Source organism: Ostrinia nubilalis, chromosome 1 (assembly GCF_963855985.1).
Source record: "Ostrinia nubilalis chromosome 1, ilOstNubi1.1, whole genome shotgun sequence".
Classification (NCBI taxonomy): domain Eukaryota; kingdom Metazoa; phylum Arthropoda; class Insecta; order Lepidoptera; family Crambidae; genus Ostrinia; species Ostrinia nubilalis.
In genome coordinates this window covers 3,213,208-3,234,631 of record NC_087088.1, presented here as the reverse complement: position 1 = coordinate 3,234,631, position 21,424 = coordinate 3,213,208, and the positions used below count along the sequence as shown (strand labels likewise).

General features: G+C 37.8%; 2 protein-coding genes across 2 annotated transcripts; one reads left to right on the top strand and one right to left on the bottom strand.

The window, feature by feature from the left end:
- The first annotated feature begins 5,517 nt into the window (after window positions 1-5,517).
- Window positions 5,518-7,487, top strand: LOC135082716 (ice nucleation protein InaA-like). The gene is made up of 2 exons (XM_063977517.1): window positions 5,518-5,649; window positions 5,811-7,487. Exons 1-2 carry the CDS (start codon window positions 5,523-5,525, stop codon window positions 7,292-7,294), a joined length of 1,611 nt encoding a protein of 536 aa, XP_063833587.1. The 5' UTR covers window positions 5,518-5,522; the 3' UTR covers window positions 7,295-7,487.
- A 2,874-nt stretch (window positions 7,488-10,361) lies between these two features.
- Window positions 10,362-20,798, bottom strand: LOC135082615 (probable peroxisomal acyl-coenzyme A oxidase 1). Its single transcript, XM_063977436.1, has 13 exons — window positions 20,551-20,798; window positions 19,904-20,060; window positions 19,254-19,428; window positions 17,439-17,562; window positions 16,920-17,164; window positions 16,457-16,620; window positions 15,869-16,031; window positions 15,458-15,648; window positions 15,111-15,260; window positions 14,586-14,691; window positions 13,080-13,232; window positions 12,642-12,758; window positions 10,362-12,015 (listed from the first exon to the last, which is right to left on the bottom strand). The coding sequence occupies exons 1-13, from the start codon at window positions 20,681-20,683 to the stop codon at window positions 11,872-11,874; spliced, it is 2,022 nt and encodes a 673-aa protein (XP_063833506.1). The 5' UTR covers window positions 20,684-20,798; the 3' UTR covers window positions 10,362-11,871.
- Between the last annotated feature and the right edge of the window lie 626 nt (window positions 20,799-21,424).

Here is a 21,424-nt window from a genome sequence, read left to right as displayed (position 1 = left end):
AGAGACATGCGATTTTTGGTTTTACGAAGGTAATACAATAGAGAATAATACAAAGTAATAAAAACCACCGGTTATAGGGGCATTTTTTGGAGAAATTTATCAAATAACCAAAAAAACACGAATTTAAAAGCAGATTTTTTTCAAAAAGTTTAATTTTTTATTATTTGTTGGCCTTTTTTATGTATTTTATGTATTTTTTTAGTGTTGCCTGTTATTTAGCATTATTACTGTTTTTATTTTATCAGGATATACCGCTTAGTTTAAAAGTTATTACGTTTTCTTTACAATAAGTAATTGGAAGAAAAAAAATTCTATAAAAAATTAAAAAAAAATCTCAAAAATTTTTTGACCTCTTTTTTGTCGATAAAAATAGGTCTAGTTTCATCTATTTTCATATGTACACTTTAACGTGACTCACACTGTATTATGAACCTCAAGATGTATGTAGTATAACTCAGAAACATTTTACGAAACTATTGAATAAATAATTGATTTTTTGCAATATTGCAAATATCATAGGACTCATTGTTAGTGCTGCTAAAGTTCATCACCCCTTCAGGAAACCCCCAAAATTTCATTATTTTTGCCGTATCTCTTACAGTTTTCGAGATATTTGCATTGTTTTTATTATTTTATAAAATCCGTCTTCAGGTCGCCATAGAACAGGGCCTCGCGAAATCTGTCTTGCCCACATCAAATTTAGTTGTTGCCCCGCCACTGGGTACAGTTATTTTGGCCGACATCATTGACAACAAACCAAAATTAGCTAGACTAGACAGATTTCGAGTTTTAAGTTAAAACGGGCTTTTGAGAAAATAGATTTTACTAATTGATAGTTAAACTCTACGTAAGGATTTGACCCGAACAGCGTTGGTTCAAACTATCTCTGCTTTCTTTTACAAAAAGCGACAAAATCAATTATGTTAATAAATCAGGTTCGTATTTAAGTGGTGCATGTAATAAATCAGTAGTATTTGCTTTAGAACACACATCACGCATAGAAACAATCAGTAACTTATCTTTTTATAACTAAAAGCTGAACTTCTTAAGCTGTATACTGAAACACACTAATCTATTACTCTACGCCTTTTCAAGCAATAAAAAGTTCTACTTATAATCGTGGCGACTTTTATATTCATTATAAGTTACTTAATAATAAACCATAATCTCAATAAATTGTGTACTTTTCTGCCCGACTGTATCAGAAAGAGAGAATTTATTTTGTTTAAAAAAAACACAATTTATTTAACGATAACCATAGGTAGGTAATCATTCCCATCTATTTATTTATTTCAAAATTTATTGCACAAAAATTGAAGTACAAAAGTTGAACTTAATGCCATATTCCGTGACTTCCACAAATAACGTCCGTATTCACAAACGATGCTTGCTTAAATGAAGAAGCAAATCGAACGCACAGCGTTGAATAGAACTCTGTGATTGGTTCGTGTGTCACCCTGTGCGTCGCGCACTGTGAAACCTCATAGTAATGTTTGTGTATATGGGCGTAAGTTCAAGTCATTGTTAGCTTACTGCTAACCGTCTCTGTACTGTGCCATTTGACCGTCGATCTCTACTCGAAACTAGCGTGTAATTAATCGATGTCACTTGATACTGGCCTGTCCAGATCCTTCGCGGAATATTAGCATATACAGAGCACTGCTCTACGTAGAGTCAAGAGTTCGACATTAAATTATTTTTATGTAGGGTGATCGCTATAGTAATTAGCCAATACATAGTTATTGACCAACTTGCCTTAAATAAAAAGAAACAAGCCTAATGGAAGTTATTAAGAGAGGAAAAAAGACAAATATTTTTTCTGAGCAATACGCACTGTACGCAGTCCAATTGTAGCAAATATTTTTGTCTCTTAGGTACTTATTAACAATCCAATATACCAATAACTATGTATAGGCTAATTACTATAGCAATCACCTAGTTATGTGTTAGTTAGTTCTTTTACATGTTAGTTACGGGGTTAATGGGATTGATAAGTCCTCTTCTTCTATCGAGCTTTAACAATCCTGTTTATCTGTTTTTACACTATTATGTAAGTACGCTTTTTATATACACTTTGTTTAATGGGATTTCATTCTATGAATGTAATAAAATCAAATATTTAAGGAATTTTAAGTCTAAAATAAATAAAACTTTTTGTTTAATGTCATAAGTTAACATCGTAATAAGCCATTGTATTTTTTTTTACATTTTTTTTTCACTTTATAAATGATCAGTCTATTACTTCACTTCTCTGTGCTAGCTTAAGCCAGTGTTAGTGCCGGTCAACAAGACAAAATATACTATTGTTTTATATCAAAATCCGGCGCGACTTAACCAAAAGAAAAAGTTTAACTGACACGCCGGTGACAGCGAAAGTTATAAACAAACTAGAAACTATATCGCTGATTGTTTTTTGCGATACCTTGTATACTTTCGATAGACATGATTTATTATGGAGCTATACTGGGTTTATAGTTGTGAGTCGACCATATCTAGCTGACCAGTTAACATTAACAGGATCTGATTGAGACTTTCAAACTGTGAGATGTTCTTGAGCGAAAAAAGAGGTTAAAGTTGATGTAGATAAACCAACTGATTTATAAGCACTTGTAAAGAGATAATCCTAGTCCCATATTTATAACATTTACCCATGCAGGTTAAAAACCAACAACTGCTTCCGTAGACCGGGTTACCTCCACCATATCGAAATACAAATGATCGAAAATCAAAATATCGAACATGTTTCATCTAACGAATAAAATATCGAACGTTTAGAATATCGAATTTACAAATGATCGAAACGATCAAAATATCGAAAGTTGATCTTACGTTGCATAGTATAATAGGAAGATCTAGAGGTAAGGGTTCCTTGTTGGCTATGGTACCCTAGTGGGAAATAAAAAAAAACGTGTACATGAATTTATGTTTAGGTACATTAATCATAATGACATTTAATTTAAACCTCTATATTGATATTTCGATATTTAATCATTCGATTCGATATGGTGGAGGTAACCCTTGTTTGTAGAGGGTGGGTACCATGAGCTACGCGGCCAATTATGTTTGTAGGTACTAAAGTGGACATCAGACTACATTTTTATAACAAAATCACACTTAAGTACTAGAACTGCATAAAATATCACAGAGCGTTTAGCTTGGTGTGCTGCCGTTGTCAGTGCCATTGGAAAAAGAAGTTTATTGTAGCTCTATGAATCAAAACTTGACTAAACCGACTTACCTATCGCCCGTATTCACAAACGATGCTTGCTTAAGTGAAGCAGCAAATCGAACGCACAGCGTTGAATAGAGTTCTGTGATTGATGTTGGACCTGTGCGTCCACGCGCACTGTGAGATATCATAGTAATGTTTGTGAATACGGGCGTATGTCTCCGGTAGTCAGATCAATCGCTCTGTGAGTGAAAAAACGTGGGTTTATGACCCGCCTGAGGCAGTCGATAATATTATGCCAAAGATCGTAATAACTTACCTATTCTTACTCTTTTTTTAAGAATTTACCTTAAAAATGCCAACCAAATGTTTTCCGTTTGCCTCTAGCGTCGTGCTCCTGTAGTGGATGCTAAATTAAATGGCCTAATGATGATGATGATATATTAAGAAATGCTAATAGAAAACTATAAACTATGCTTAATATCTAATTGAACTCTTTCTTCTTCGATGATGAAAAAACGACGTCATGTACTTTTGGTTCGCGATCCTTCATTTAATATTTTGATTAGTCATTTATTAAAATTAAAATGAATGACTCATGAGATGACACTCCCATTTATATATCCTTTTAGAATTATAAAGATACTATAAAGTCAACACAAAATAACAACAAAAAACGGTTTTAATATCAATGAGCAATATTACACCTAAGATGTGAGAAGGTGTTAATTAATCTGTCTTGAAAGCATTTACAGTTACACTGTTACCTACTTTACTTGTACGAGTTAATGTGGTAAAATAAATTGTTCTTTATTTATAATATCTTACAACTTAAAATATGGTTGATTTTTAACTACATCGGTGGCCTGTACGGCTAGCACGAAAAACTTTCGAGTTCGTATCGTTTGCGTAATCGAATCGCCATCAAAAGATTTAGTTCGAAAACTACAACAGCGCTCTTGTGAACGTGTCGTCAAGTGAACTTTGTATGAGAAATGGTTGCACTTACTTATTTTGAGAATCAAAATTGTCACATTATCGTTTAATTCGAAGGTTGAGTATCGAATTTTGTCGAATACGCAAACGATTCGAAGACAAAAGTTGTTCATGCTAGAGGTACTGATAGAAAATGTAGGTCAAAACAAAGCGAACTTTAAAGGGATTCTTTGTCCATAGAGAAACAGAAGCATTCTTAAAATAAATAAAGTAAAATTAATTTTTGAACCAATAGTAATTAACTAATAAGTAAATGATCTAATATGCCAATAGTCTCATGCGTTAAAGCACATACGATAAGTCTATAGGTAAAGTAAACACTTTTCATCAGTGGCGGATACCAGCAGACTAAGTAGGTTATTTCGATTTACAAAAAAATAGCTAATAATATTTTATGCGAGGGAGGGTAATGTATAATGCGTGTGGCATTTGTACCAAATGTTATCAATATTTTAGTTTATTTTAAATATTATTTAATAAATGGAAAAACAGAGAATAGTTCGTTCGTTCGTCAGCCAAATGACGTCCAATGCTGGACAAAAGCCGCCTCCAAGGCTTTCCACAATGAACGGTCCTGCGCTGCCCGCATCCAGGCTCTTCCCGCAACCTTATAAATAGACCTAAAGATAATAATCTTTTCTAATATCATATTCTTGATTCGAGCGATTCATCTCAAAAATATTGCGAATAATTTTAATAACCCAAAAATTATACGAATCGTGAAAGCGCAACCGCGTTAAGCAAAATCAATAGATTAAATGCATTTTAATAACGAAATCTATATTTAGAATCATTCAATCCTTAATATAATGGAATTATTTATTTTAACTAATCAAATATTTATGTAGGTGTCCTATCAAGTACCTAATCACCATCTTACAGTATAAATTAGCAGTTAAATTTCATTTAAGTACATCACAAGAGAGTTATTTATTTCGGAAGCGACATTCATAAAAGCTCCTTATCGTCCGTTTACAAAAAAAAACATAATCTAAGATTTAATTAAAGGTGGAATATTGCCAAAAGCCGGTATTTCCCACGAAACCGTATTTCAAATTGACGACCATGTTAAAATTTCATCATTTAGACGACAAAATTGGGCGATAAACTGAAATTATATCGATCTATTGCACGTAGAGAGGTCAGCGCACCCGATGATTTAGATGACCACATTCGGAACGTTATAGACAGAAACCATTTGGCAAAATTCGCGACAGATCCTTCATTAATCTACCGTAATCTATCACTTAATTTACGACTGTCCGTCACATCCGATATTAGTAGGTGAAGTTCAGGGCTTTCGGGTCAGTCGTGCGCGGGAGTGGTGGCGGCGGGCGCGTTATAAAAGCGCGGAGAAATGCTCTCACTTCATCCAGTCAGCTGTCTCCTCCCGAACATTACACAACAAACAAACATGGCAGCCAAATTCGTCGTAGCGGTGGCTCTTTTCGCCATGTGCCAATCTAGCCCCGTCCTTATAAACGGTAAGCGATTCAACTAAAATCAATTTTCTGTGTTAATTGATTCTTCTGATTGATTGAGAGTTCATACTTTCAAATAATTAGCTGAAAATAATGAGATCTCGATTTGATTACTTTTTTATAATTGTTATATCCACAATATTAATTATCTGTTTCTATACCAGGTGTACTGTACCGTGATGGACGAGGCTTCTCCATCGGCCAAGGCTACAGTCGCAACTATGGCGGCGTGAGCCAGGCGTCCGGCTCTGCCTCGGTCAACGGCGGCAACGCCCAGGCCTACGGCAGCGGCTCCATCGGCGCCCAGCTCGCCCGCAACGACGGGTTTGGCGAGGTCTACCCCGGCCAGGCCGTCGCTCAAGCCGAAGTCTACGACGCTCCCGAAGCCCCCGTCTACGGCGGAGCCAAAGCAATCGCCGAGGCCCAGAACGGCGCCTACTACCCTCTCCCAGCGCCCGCCACTGTCATCTCGTACCACCAAAACTTCGAAGTGCCCGCTGAAATTAGCTACAGCATCCCTGCCGTCGAAGCTCAGTCCTCCGCTATCATGAACGGTGACTCAGAGTCGTCCATTTCTTCTGCCAAATCGAACGGCGCCGGCACCGCCCAATCCTCCGCCCAAACCCAGAGAGGAGTCGGCAGCTACGGAATCACCTCAACCAACGCCAAAACCATCGGTTCTGGATTTGGAACCGCGGCTTCAAACGCTAACAACGGCTATGGCTCAGCTGTGACCGCCGCCCGCACCCACGGCGCCGGATATGGCTCCGCCTCCTCCAAAGCCGAAGGCAACTCTGGCGCCACCCGCTCCACCGCCGAAACTCAGATGAATGGCGGCTATGGCTCTGCTTTATCAACCGCCAACACCGGCTCTCAGGATTCCGCCATCGCCTCCGCCAAGGTTCACGGCTACCAGCCTACCTACACCGGTGCTCAGGAATCTGCCATCGCTTCCGCCAAGGTTCACGGCTACCAGCCTTCCAACTACGGCTCCGCTAACGCCAACGCCAACGTGAACGGCGAATACGGCAACGCTATCTCCTCCGCCAAAACTTCCAACCAGAAGCACATCCACTGGCACTTCGGCACCGCTTACGACACACCCTCCGGTTCCGCCAAGGCTCAGTCTAACACACAGTCTGGTTACGGAGCCGCCAAGTCCAACGCTGAGACCCAGGGAGCCGGTATTGCTCAGTCCAACGCCAACGTCCACGGTGCTGAGTTCGGTTCCGCTAATGCCAACGCCAACACCAACGGTGGATACGGATCCGCCAACTCCGCTGCTAACATCCATGGCTCCAACTATGGCTCCGCCAAGACTACCGCCAACACTCACGGCTCAAGCTTCGGAACCGCCAACGCCGACGCTAACATCAACGCTGGTTATGGATCCGCCAAGACGACCGCCAACACCCATGGCTCTGGCATCGCGTCTTCCGCGGCCAACCTCGGCGCCGGCGTGGGGTTGGCCAAGCATCACGGTGATTACTACGGTGCGTCCAAGACCTCCGCTGATGCCCAGAGCTCTGGGTTCGGCAAGGCTTCGTCCTCTGCCAAGACCCAAGGTCTGAGCGCCGGCTACAGGGTAGTGAACTCGAACGCCAACACCTCTGGCTTTGGCACCGCCCACGCCAACGCTCAGGCTTAAATCCATTTAGAATAAGCAAAAGCAATCATATCAAGACGACTACTGGACTAACCAAAAACTTGTCTTGGTATATTTGCAAAAGTCTGACTTAATTTATTTATTTATTGCATTTAATTTGAAGTCTGCATTTATAATTTATTGCTCATTTAACTTACGATTAATTATGGAGATTAATAAAACGATTTAAATTTTATGTACCTCTTTTATTCATTCGTATTCTTAACTTCACACACACATTATTTATCCACTTACCCGGTGACAGCAATGAAAAACTTAATCAAATAAGTAAACCGATTCATACGAGAAGTCGGGAAAAAGACCTATTAATGTAACTTTTATAATGAGTTCAGTATTAGAACATCAAATACGAGCACTCGACGATTCACGAGGGTATATTACTTGGACCAGTTATGCTAATTAATCAACAAACCATACAGTAAAGAAAAAATCAATTCGCTAGAGTTATAAGGTATTACACATTCATTTTTGTGACGAGATTTATCAAAACGTGCAAAAAACTAACGTAAAAAGTTTAACAAGATTAACTCATTGTCTTTAAATAAGTAATCTATGCTCGGATAATTCCAAAAAGCATTCTCTAAAGCTTTACCAGTTGGCACTTAACTAAACACAATCCAACTGATAATGAGTTCAACTATATTTTTGGCGTGCTCTCATTGTTCTCGATTTGGCATTAAAAACAAACGACCGACATTACTTTTATTTATATCGATCGTATCTAGAGAACCGGTCCGTTTATCGATATCGATCGATTGGCACGTTCGAATCGGATAGATCCATTAGTTCCGACCGATGCTGACCCGTAACAGTATAAGGACCCCTACCATACAATAATTAGGAGCAGAAGACAATCCACATACAAAGTGCGCTCGGGCAACGCACACATAGACTCGATATTTCCTAAGTATATCGCACGAAGTCAGCTTCTATTAAAAAGAGACTTTCATTGGTTGAGTTTTTTAAGGCAAATCTGTAGAGATCCTGGCTACACAGGAGTTGCAGCGGTGGGAACGAGAGGTGGGAATAGTCCCGGTTATATCGCACGAAGTGTCGCGAACCAGTCTAAACTAGTGATTGCGAGCTCAAATCTAGAGTTTCTCAAAGCTATCTAAATGTAATTGTCCCCAAGTAACTGTCTTTTTTAGTTGTTAAATAAATGAAAAAAAAATGCCGCCCGCTTGAAACACGCGTCCGTGTGCGTTCAAAATGAAGTAGGTACCTACTACTGCAGGCGATCGTCTTCTGTGACTATCTAATGTGTGCCCATAGTGAGGTCATTGTTTTACTAGGCAGATAAGTAGGTATGTTTTTGTTGATCGATTTTCGATTGTTGAATGAAGTCTTGCGATTAGTTTAGTAGGTCAATGGGCCTAACTAACAAAATGGTGCTAGATCAGGAAGTGCGAAATTAAGAAATTAACGCCTGACGATTAGTTTATAAGTATTATAAACATGTTATTTGGCCGACTTCAAACATGGAGGAAATGTTTGGTATATTTTAAGTTTGATGATAATATTTTTGTCTGTAGAGTGTAGAGCAACATTTTTTGAGAGGAAACTCTGAACCCTCGTAGTTACTTCAACTGCCAACACCAAATTTAGATCTGTTGGAGTGACAAGATATAATTAAGGGGAATCTTCACAGAATAATTATTTTCATAACAAACGAACTAAAAACCTGTATAGGCTTTCACGACGAAAGTCATCCGTCATCGCTCTCTGCTGAGCTTAGAAAGCACAGACTGAAAGCTTCCTAAACTATTAGGAGTTATGGATTAAACTGTGATTTTACGATGGAAACCAATTTTTATAAATCACATAATAGTGAAATGTCAATATTACATTAAAAGAGTCCCTCTTTACTAAAATTAAATTAAATCGAACACTGTCATAGACGGTGTTTAACATCCCAGTGTCCCATTTTCATGTAATGTGTAGGTACGTGAGTTTGTCGTTTGAATACTTTGAATCCTCATTATTCTTTATTGTAATAAGATTAATAAATTAATACAATTATAATCGAAAATATTATTAGCTTATGGAATTGTTTAATTCTATAAAAAATACTTGCATTGCAAAACAAACTTCTTTCAATAAAACAGTTATGACAAACGTTTTTATAAGTACCTAATATATCAAAGTTTCAACAGCATATTGAAAACAATATTCGGTGGACAAAATATTATGCTAATATATTCAAATGATATTTTATCTCTACTTTCATATTTATTACATACCACCCGTGTTTTGGTGCCGAGGATATTATGATTTGTGTCTCATTTAACGAGTCATTCATTATGCAAATGAATACAATTTAACAGTTAATTATATAAACACCATTTCCTTAATATACTGGTGTTCAAAAACATGTACACGTTTAATTTATGGCTTTAGGATATATAAATTGCATATTTTTTGACAAACTAATTCGTGTATTGAGATCTCATAAACGAAGACTTGCTTACTTTTTTCCAGCAGACAGTTTGGTTACAGTAAACGCTTTATGGTTTTCGTCTAAAGCTAGATTTTATGCAGATTAAAATTTAAAAACTATGACTAATGATAATTCGGTATGAATAATTTAACAGATGCTCATTAGTCGCTAATAAAATATGGAAATCTATTTCGATCATTAAGCTTTGAATTAATCGTCTGCCAAGAGGTTTTATTACGAGGAATTTATCAATTTAAAATAGGATCATATTACTGTCGAAATTATTAATTTTAACAAACTGTTTCTATCGATTCGTATTAAGTACTTCTTACTCGTACCAATCCTACTTATTATTATTCTGTGCTCTACTTATTATTATAACCTACTTAGTATTTATCTCCTCAATCTAATAATTCTAAAGTTGCCATGCGAACCGAAATCATGTTGCAAAAATAAGTTTACAAATTGATGGCTCATCACAGTAAAAACATACCTGTAGATCTGTGCGCCTCCCGCGATCAAAAAAGCCAGCCTGCAAGTTAAACAATATTTTTTGCTATAGCTGAACTACGTATGTATCATGAACTATATTTTTTGCGACATTTGAAATAGGACAAAATCATTAATATGAATTTAATCTATCTTGATAAATTATGGTTTCTCCATACAGAAGGCCATGGTTTGTAGTAAATACCTAAATAACTTTTAAAACTTTATTAGGCTGAGTTGCACTATCTTATTTTGACTTTATCAAACGTCAAAAATATGTCAAACTCCATACAAACTCACTGTATACTGTACTTATTATTAAAGTTACGGTCAAAGTAAGTTGGTGCATCACAGCCTTACATTTGTCGTTTTTAACGAGATTTCTCCTTGTGTGTGGATCCAGCCTTAGTCTGTCAATTGCTGTCGCATGTCATAGCAACCGATCGAATATGCATAATAAAATTGGTTCAAAAAACTTAATAAATGTGTAAATTTGAAAGACATCTTTTATCGGCCCACTAAATAACCTCTAATTTATTAAACTGGACTACGCCGGAAAGCTAAATAATAAAAACTTCCAAAAAAACACCGTTAGCAAAGATTTTACGCGACCAACAACTTCTGAGAGACCTTTGAAATCATTAATTAACTTTTTTTTTACTTTGGTAGGTACTCGTGACATAAAGTTAGCATATTAAACAAAATTACGTGCTTAAAAAACCTAACTTGACTAACATGTGTATAATATGACATGTATAAATAAAGTTTTAATATAATCAAAGGTATGCATGTCTTTAGCCTGAAGATTGGTTAGTAGTAAAATTATTTTGCGTCTCCTATGTATTTTCTTTGACATTTACATACACAAGTGTGTGAGTGACAAAGTTATTAGTAACACAAGTGATTGTAAAATAATCATGAAAATATAAAAGGAAACAAAAAAATAATTTCAGTTCCAATTTAATGGTTATTGCAAAAACATAATTTAATTAATATAATTTACTTACATTATTATAATATTTGTTTGTTTCGATCTAAAATTAAAGCACTTACACCCACTAGAATTCACTAGATATTATTATTTGTTTTTAAATATTAATATCTATTTTTTTTTTTACTATCCCGCGGATTATTTATATCTAACCTTTTGTCTCCACTAAATTTTTTATGTCAAACTCATGTCATGGAAAAAAATAATTAGTTAAAGTTAAAAATATAAATGAGGGTAGGCCCTCTACTAACTTTTTTTTGTCTAGAATATGGCTTCGTGCGGTTTTAGCCAGTGTCAAGTAAATTATATTTTAAGTATTTAGAAACACTCATTTAATGATAAATGAGTGATGAAGGGATATCATATCCCCCCTTTCCCTTGACATAATACGTTTCTATTTTTTTCTGAACGAATTAAATTAGATGGATTGCGTCTGGGAAAAGTATTGTTTTTATTTTTTTACAACTCGATCGAGTTAACTGCGCACCTAGCAGCCGTGACGTCACAACGACGCTTTGGTACGGACAGGGTGAACGCAGGGAGGTGTTTGAGGAAAAGTCGAATTCCAGCGATTTGCGCAGTTAGCTCGATCAAATTGTACTAAATATAACGCTATCAATTAAATTTCTTTATCTTAATTAATTACAGCTTTCCCTGCAGCATAGGTTTCATATATTTGTGAAAGGATTGGTTGACTGGTTCCTTATTGAGAGGGGTTTTGAGAGCCTCTTCCATCAGCCTCTCGTACACGCGCCCGTCGTAGGAACCCAGGGTTGAGGATAGTACCTGATGAGAGAAAAGGAAGGTTGAAAAACAGAGCAGGACAACATCACTACAGTATCAAGATTACATCTGTTAATTGTCAAAAATCTAAATGGTAAAAAGTATCGTTAGCTGCTGTCAAATCAAATCAAATCAAATCAAATCATTTATTGCATTACATGTCAGTTGTAAGCAATGTCAATGTCACTCTAGAAACGTCAGAAAAGACGGACGCGAAAAGTTTCGCCCCGGGTGCCAAGCATCAGGCACATCTGCGGTCTACGGGGGGGCCGATTGTCTTTCCATCTTAGAATCGGTAGGTAATACCTGGGGGGTACCTGGGGGTGCCTTAGGACTTGTGACGGGGGTGGGGGTGATCGCCCCGGGTGCCTACCCATGCTACGCCGCCACTGTGTAGGCTCACCGTATATGTATCTGATAACCAACAGCTAATAGCTGCAATCACTATCACGATTATTTTGTTTTTTTCTCTTACAAGGAGAGTTTCATAATAGTTTACAAAACCTATGTACGAGTATGTGTGGGGTCAGCGCCGAACCGGGCGTAGTGCAAATCCTTGAGGGACGCCTTTTGTCCAGCGCTCGATGTCATTTGCCTGAAACTCTTCGAAGCCAGAAGTATGCACTTACTTCGTCCCTAAAATCAAACGCATCGACCAAGCTGACCGCGTTGGGCCTTATCTTGAGCAGCAACGCTTCGTATCGCTCCTGCAAGCTCACAATATCCTTCTCCGATAGCGATGAGAACTGCAATTAAGGGATTAAGATATTATAATTCATCAGCTGATATTGCACTGTTACTACAATTTATAGGCCTAAAGATCTTTTCAGTGCGTTACGAACGTCTCAAGGACAACCAGTGACGCACGAGATTGATCGGCCGGATTATTCGTATTAAACTTTACCATCATCATCATTTCAGTCTCAGGACGTCCACTGATAACCATAGGCCCTCTGCAATGTTTTCCAGATTTGAAATTTGGCCTACAACCAGCGCCTTTCTGCAACCTCTATAAGGTCATCTGTCCACCTTGTGGGACACACTAAAAACAACTGCATTAAACTTACTCTGAGCAAGTCCCCGGTCTTCTCCAAAGACCAGTAGAGCAGGTACAGCATCGACAACTGGTCCAAGACTGTTTTGACTCCCGCACTGCACTCGGCTGTCATCTTGATAGTTTCATCTCTGTACACTCTGCATATGACAGCGAGGCAGTGAGCCTAAAATAAAAAGTAAACATCAAAGTCAAATAAGACTTTGTTAAACGCTCTTACTCGTCGTCGTACTTTAATTGGACTTACTTTAAATATAAAATAAGGATAAACTCTATTAATTCCACTGAAATTTAATATTAATAAGCTACCATTTCAAGGATTGTACCGTTTTTTAAGACAAAGATATTAGTTAAGTTGAATAATCGAATTTGCGATGCGGCGAATTACCATACAATTCGACTGCTTGCATATTTAAAGCAGTTTGCTATTGTTTCTGGCTTTAACGACAATATTAAGTTGAAAGTCAATGTAGTGTTAATGTAAATTTACTTCGGTCATAACCAATATCCTTAAGCCTTGAATAAAATAGGAAACATAAAAAACAGACAAACAAAAAAATTGCCTTTTTTTGTTATTTAAATTTTTGATACGAATAGGTACTTCGTTCGTTCGTTCGTTCGTTTCAGCCGAAAGACGTCCACTGCTGGACAAAGGCCTCCCCCAAGGATTTCCACAAAGACCGGTCCTGCGCCGCTTGCATCCAGGTACTTCCCGCGACCTTTACCAGATCGTCGGTCCACCTAGTGGGAGGCCTGCCCACGCTACGTCTTCCAGCTCGTGGTCGCCACTCAAGAACTTTCCTGCCCCAGCGGCCATCAGCTCTTCGAGCTATGTGCCCCGCCCACATGAACATGGACAAGACAAAAATTATGTCAAATGCCCGTGTTGTACCCACTCCTCTGAAGGTTGGAGACACTACACTCGAACTTGTTGACAATTATGTATACCTGGGACAAACAGTCCAGTTAGGTAGGTCCAACTTCGAGAAAGAGGTTAATCGTCGAATCCAACTCGGCTGGGCAGCGTTCGGGAAGCTTCGCGAAATTCTCACGTCCGAAATACCGCAGTGTCTCAAGACAAAAGTATTTGACCAGTGTGTGTTGCCAGTGATGGTGTATGGCTCTGAGACGTGGTCGCTTACTATGGGCCTCATAAGAAGGCTCAAGGTCACCCAAAGAGCGATGGAGCGTGCTATGCTCGGAGTTTCCCTGCGTGATCGAATCAGAAATGAGGAGATCCGTAGGAGAACCAGAGTGACTGACATAGCTCGCAGAATCGCTAAAATCAAGAATAGGTACTTATTCTTGTTAAATTATTTATTATGTGCATTTGGTACATCATTCAGAAGAAAGGCAGACGATCCGCCAATGTGTAAAGGCGCGTATATAGGTACAGACGATTGCAAGTAGTTTTCAAGTCCGTTTAGCCTTATGAAAATGTTTTGTGTAATAGTTCCAAAGATCAGTTATTGAACCTCAATATGTGTAGCTTATGAAAAGAGATGGTGCAAATATTCACCTCTGCAGCCCCAACGAGCTGCACTGTCGTCAGTTGCCAAGCGTCTTCATAGTCCATGCCATTTCTTACATGTTTCCTAATGCTGTTCACGCAAGAAGTGATCCTTCTGAAATTGCGAAAACAAATATGTATTTATTTAACTTTACGAAACTTTTATTTATATTTCTAGAGCTGATTTTTCAATCGTTGGATAACTTTTATCTGAAGAATAAGTTTAGTATATTGATAGTTTCAGTATGGGAAATACCTATGTCAAAATGACAAGTTTATTCTTCAGTTAATAGTTAACTCATCATTGAAAAATCAGCCCTTAATCTCTCACACTGGGAGCAATTTACATACATATTTGCAACTAGACTATCTTTGCTCCGATTCATCCTTTACTTAGATTACTTTTACTTAGAAAACAGTCGAATATAATATCTACTCTTTCTAATTCGCTAACTATAGTCACTTAGCTAGCGGAAGCCAATGACAACCTTCCATGCCTCCTAACCTGGATGATTAAACTCATTAATAACATACCCTGCGGCGATAGCATGGAAACCGCTGATGATGCCTTCAGGACTGTCATCCCATTTCGCTTGGTTGCCATCTCGACTCTGAGTCAAGTACGCTAGAGTGGGGGTTAAAGGCTTCCCTTCCTCCATCTGCTCCCATGATTTCACTAGAAACCTGAAAAAAATATTTTTAATTTAATTCAACATGAAGTTACGTTTCTGCTATGATTAGCCTTCTATATTTGCTATTTCACACACTAATTGGAGCCTATGATTCTAAATTTAATTTTTTACAACTTGACCGGGTTGAACTTCGTTACACTTTTAATTGTCTCTAACACCTTGTATCTGACATCAAGAAACTATACAAACCTGGCAGTCTGCAGCAGCAGCACAGTATAATCTCCTTCGTAGGTCCTCGTGGCAGCAGCGAAACTATAAAGAGCTGGCAGGTTTGAGGAGTACATGTAGCCGTGGCCACCGCACGCGAACCGGCATTGCTCTATGAGGGCAGCTGTGTCTGAGGTGCTCAGTGCCTTTAGACAGCTGGAAAGTGCATGAAGCTGCAAGAAAAGATGCACAATCATACAGGGTATAGTTAACGATGACCATAATTTATTCAGCTGTCATACACCATAACTGTAATAATTAATCATTTCCAGCCATCTTGCAGTGGTGGTGGTGGAGCGCCATTGGTGGAGGGCTGGTAGTAACCTCTATACAAGTTTCAGCAAAATCTACATTGGAGAATGACAATCGATAAAATTATAATGACTTACTTACTTCAGGCAAAGTATCAGTGTTTCCTTCACGCATGTCGGCTAGAACAGCCGTGAACGTTTTCCATAGCCAAGAGCTGGTTAGTCTCATAGCGTGCGACGAGGAGATGCAGATGAACAGCTTGTGCTGCTGCGTGAGGTAGTCCAAAACCTGAGCCTCGGGCTGGCTGCAAAAGATGATCATACATAGACGACATGATAATAATAAACACACTTATCGGTTTTAAGATATTAATAACTCATATAATTTAACGACCGTAATTAGGCCGTATATCGTTGACCGTGAAAAGGAGATAATCTAAAGAACATAATTGCAAATTCCTTTACTTGTAAGAAGCGATAAGAGGTAAGATCTAAAATTTCTGAACTGGGGCTCAACAAACCGAAACCTAAACAATCATCGAACATCGAAATCATTGGGGGAGACCTATGTTCAGCAGTGGACGTCCTATGGCTAAAATGGTGATGATGATGATGATGATGTCACATAGAAGAGTTAGAGATCCGTATTGGGTGTGGACCCCTACCTGAGACTCATCTACAACATTGGAATGTCCGGAACTTGTGAAATCTATCATAGCTTTTAACTCACTCTGGCTTCGGCTGTGACTGCCGCCGCACCGCCGAGTACCGAACTGCTATGGTGACGGCTTTAGCGAGGTAGTACGCCATATCGCTCACCAGCATCACTCTTACAAACACCATGGTGCCGTACGTCAGTTTGCCGTGACGAGCCACCTTCACATACGTACCATCCTGGCAAAAATAAAAAGAACAACTGATTTAAAAAAAAATGACGAATTTTTAAAAATGACTATCGAGAACAAAGCAAAAAAAACAGTGACTGATCTGCTTCTTCTCAGCAATGGACCTTCTGTCCCGAAGCAGTGATGGGGTTGGAATGTTTTACATGAGAAGAAATATATTCTTAGTACCTACCATATATGTATTTACTCTATTTTGTGAGTACAGGTTAATTTGGTCTGACGTTAAATCGATCTCTTTTAATATTAGACATAACTATTAAGGTGAAATAAATAAAAACGCAGCCTTACCTTGGTAACCTGAGCATTTTTCATCATCAAATTGTCCCTTGGTATCCGAAAGTTGTCAAATCCAAGATATCCATTGTCTGCAGTGTTGAACCCTAACTTAGGGCCGATCTCCCCCACTTTTATCCCAGGTAAAGGCATGTGAGTCTCCTTGTCCCTGATCTGGACTATGAAAGCATGGGGCCCATGGCACTCGCCCTTAGTGTAAAGTTGGGCTAACACTATGCAGTGACTGGCAGTTTTACCCACTGAAAAATATTTAAAATTATCTTCAGGCAATGGGAACCGTTTTAGAAATAACTGCACATAAACAAGAAAACGCAAAAGACTATAAATACGAAGGGTGTTCAGAAAGAAATGAGAATGTAATTCTTAAACGCAATGGTGAACTAAATTTTTTTTCCAGTTTCTAGTGAAGAATTAATCTACCTGCCCAATTTTTTTCAGATTTTTGTGATGGCTAGAAACTCTGTCTCATTACTTTTTGAACACCCCTCGTAAATATTCATAGTTTGTACTTACACCCGCCGGCCCACCATTTGTATGAAGATAATTTTGGAGTGCTGAGAACAAATTCCTCTGTACTTGGGTCGTATGTAGCTGTCGTTTCCAAACCTCTGATGAACGTGCCGTGTCCTAATTCTGTCTGTACATAGATAAAAATCATCTTAAGATTTATAAACAAACATCATCATCATCATTTCAGCCACAGGACGTCTACTGCTGAACATAGGCCTCCCTCAATGACTTCCACATCGCACGGTTGGTAACGGCCTGCATCCAACGCCTTCCTGCTACCTTTATCAGGTCAACAAACAATTGTAGTTATTTATTGTAATCCGGTACCCATCAAGTATGTGTCTTTCTGATTTTATGATGATGCGTAAAATAGCGTCAATAATGTTTAGCTACTGATCTTTTGAGCTCCAAACGGCCGACAACGGATAATTAGATTGATGTGTCCCAAAATAGAAACTGAAACTGTTAAGCACATAAAACAAAAAAAAAACACATTTTAAGCAAATTTTTGTGCGCACGTTTTCACTCTACATATTAATATGTTAAACAATTAGATTTGCCAATGTCCCTGACATTGTTGAACCGTGTTAGGTATTCAGAGTTTTGTATAATTGACTTGTGTCTGTTGAAAAATCAATTATAATAAATAAATACAATCTTTATTTTACTCACACAAAAATCGTACATTAGTTACATAGTGAATGTATAGGATAAGTTTGATGTTCATTCTTGTGTGAGTCTGATGCCTATGGTATTTAGTATACCTATATTACAGGTCATCAGGCTCCCACCACCTCAGGCCACTAAGTATCTTCAAAGAGATCTTTCTATGTGCCATACAATCAGCTGTTTACCTTTCACTTTTTACTTTAACTAGCTGACCCGGCGAACTTTGTTCCGCCTTAATGGCAATAAATAAGCAGACTTTTTTTTTAATTTCGAACGGGATAAAAAGTATCCTATGTCCTTCTCCTGGCTCTAAACTACCTCCCTGATAATTTTCAGTTAAATCGGTTCAGCCGTTCTTGAGTTATAAGTGGTGTAACTAACACGACTTTCTTTTATATATGTTACGGTTAATGTGATAAATTGAAAATTATTAATAATAACCGGTTATTATGAATAATTACCGACAGTCGTGGTAAAAGTGATAAATTAATCACATTTAATAGTGATTATTAATTAATTCAACCTTAGTACTAACAAATTTCATAAAAGAGAACAACATCTTACGTGCGTGCTCGTACGTGCTCGTGTACAGCCAAACTTTTGAACGTTTTGATAATCATATATTAATATAATTTGGCATAGTGAGTTTGGAAAGTTTCTTGTATAATATTACTTTTCCATGATGCCTGTAACATAATATTTTGTTATAAAGTGAAAAATAGGTTAAGGTGCGGCGGGGGTGGCCCTTGGGCCACCCCTAAGCCGCCTATTTAGTTTTATACACATATAAATGACCTCATATTAATCACATTTTCCAAATCATGCGGTAATTATTAATAATAACCGGCGATTATTCATAATTTTCACATTTATCACTTTGACCGTAACATATATATAGATAATAATACTAACAGAAATACAAGAAATAGGCAGATTACCAGAACTAAACAAATTAATAAATCACACAGATAGGTGCCAACCAACTGGGCGTCTTTCTAGCTATGAAATGAAAAATGGAAAACCGGTGATCGATTCAAGTATTGAAATTCAACCAGTCACAGTCACGGTATGATTGACTTTGAGCTTTTTGAGTCTACGAGTCCCTAAGTCATTATAAGGCTTTAATTTCGTGTGGAAGTTTAAATATACCTGAGCGTAAGTCCCAATAATTTGCAAGTCCATAGCAAGGGGCAGCCACTTGGCCTGCTGTTCAGGAGTGCATTGCCCGATGATGGTGGGCACGAACATTCCGAAGTGGAGCAAGAACGGGGAGATCTCTTTGAAGAATGCATCCGATGTACGCTGAAGAACTGGTGAGGACAAACTAGGAAATAAAAGTAAAAGATCTTAATCAACATTATTTCTCATAATATAAGTTTGAATTGCATCTTTATTATGTACCAAGTAGGTTCAAGTCAAGACATTCGCCATCTCCACGTAAAACGGTATATGAATTTAGCAATGGTGTGCCTTGCCTTTTTAACCAATGTTAGCTTTTCAGTTTATATTCAGGCTTTTAAAGCATCTTTCACATGCTTCTTGTACTGACTGGAATTGCAGTATATTCTAGTGTTAGAATACCCCTGAGATAATGTTTCAGCAATCTCCATTAACTTACACTAAATGAGACCTGACCCAAAAGATAAGGAGACATGTAAAGTGTCCCCTTAAGGACTACCTTTTTTACTGTATTTGACGTTCATAAGTGCCACCTGCAGTGGTCAAAATTGAATAAAATCTTTTTGGTTTGATTGGATGTGATACATATTGAAAGGAACATACGTCCATGACTGACTCACCCCAGGTCTTCCAATCCCGTGATGTTGACCAGGCTTTCCCTAACCAAGGCGCTGTAGACGCAGGACTTTCTGACCGCATTTTCGTAGCGCTCCTGGATGCTTAGGCATTCCTCAGGAACCGGGTCGATGGATGCGCCGGAGTTCAATGCGTAATCCTCTGCGGTGAGAAATTGCAAATACATTTTTTACAAAACAGTAAAGATACTTATGACAGAATGACTTAATATGACGTTTATAGAAAATTTGGAATGAGGAGGAATAAATGAATTATAAATAAAAGACCACCAAGTGCAGGCCCCCCACTAGGTGGACCGACGATCTGGTAAAAGTTGCGAGAGGTGCCTGGATGCAGGCGGCGTTCGACCGGTCGTTTGTTGTGGAAATCCTTGGGGGAGGCCTTTGTCCAGCAGTGGACGTCATTGGTTGAAATGAATGTACAAACGAACGAAATAGAAGACCGCATTGTTTTCAGCTAACTCCGCTGAGGGCAAATGTTAGTGTAATGAGCACGAAGATATATCACTACGTAGAGATGCAGATAATTTCATAGTTATTAGCGTGATGAGCCGTGGGTTCGATTCCCGCCTAGGCAGTTCGACTTTTTCATAAATAACTTCAGATATTCATTTTACAAAAATCTAACTTACCCATCTGCCTCCGTTGCTTTGTCTTCTTCTTTCCTCCATCAATTAAGTTTGTGAGTTCTTCGAGATCAAAACTGCATTTTGACCTCTCCTTAACCAAATCAGCATTTATTTCTACACTTCTATGGTTTGCCATTTATTCGATTGTCCCTCGAAGTTTAAAAAAATTAAATAATAGATAATAATAATTTGCAAGTTACCAACTTGCCTTCCGAACTTCGACTGAAATTAATTTGCGCGCCGAAAAGTATAATCATTACGTAGTATTTAAACTTATGTAGATTAAACATAATACATGTTGCGGTCAGAAGTCTTTTTCAGACAAAAATACTTTAAACTAATCGATGCAACCGCTTCGGCCGGTGTAATTGATTAAACGATGATATGTTTTTTTAATACAGTAAGTAAGATGTAATAGATATTTTTCATGGATATGAATATGAATTATTTTATATTTAGGCTCAAACTTGACAAGAAAACAGTGTAAAGTTTCTCAACGAGTAACAGTGTTACTCGTTGAGTTTGAACTCGTTGGAAACAAGCGGTTTTTGTTTTTACTACCAGCAATTACTTTTTTATGTAGTCTATTATTGTTATATCGCAACTTACAAGTTAAAAAATCTGTTCTGAAACTATAATAATTAAATCATGAATAAGTCTCAGATTTATTACTGACCCTATACTATAATATGTTTGTGTTTTTTATCTAAACTCAATTACCTATTTAACACATAACACTCTAAACCGACAAAAAATCACATTTCACGAGAATCCGTCCAATATTTAATGAGCAAACTTTTGATACTTTTTGTTCAAACACAAAACTTTATTTACTTCTCACTAGACTTTACATTGCAGTTAAAGTATTTTCATAGCC

Coding starts and splice junctions, on each gene's coding strand:
- LOC135082615 (XM_063977436.1), bottom strand. CDS start 20,683: ATGGCAAACCATAGAAGTGTAGAAATAAATGCTGATTTGGTTAAGGAG. Junction 16,621..16,919: donor AAAATGCTCAGGTTACCAAG/GTAAGGCTGCGT, acceptor TATTTTTGCCAG/GATGGTACGTATGTGAAGGT. Junction 12,759..13,079: donor AGACCGGGGACTTGCTCAGA/GTAAGTTTAATG, acceptor CCTTAATTGCAG/TTCTCATCGCTATCGGAGAA.
- LOC135082716 (XM_063977517.1), top strand. CDS start 5,523: ATGCTCTCACTTCATCCAGTCAGCTGTCTCCTCCCGAACATTACACAA. Junction 5,650..5,810: donor TAGCCCCGTCCTTATAAACG/GTAAGCGATTCA, acceptor TTTCTATACCAG/GTGTACTGTACCGTGATGGA.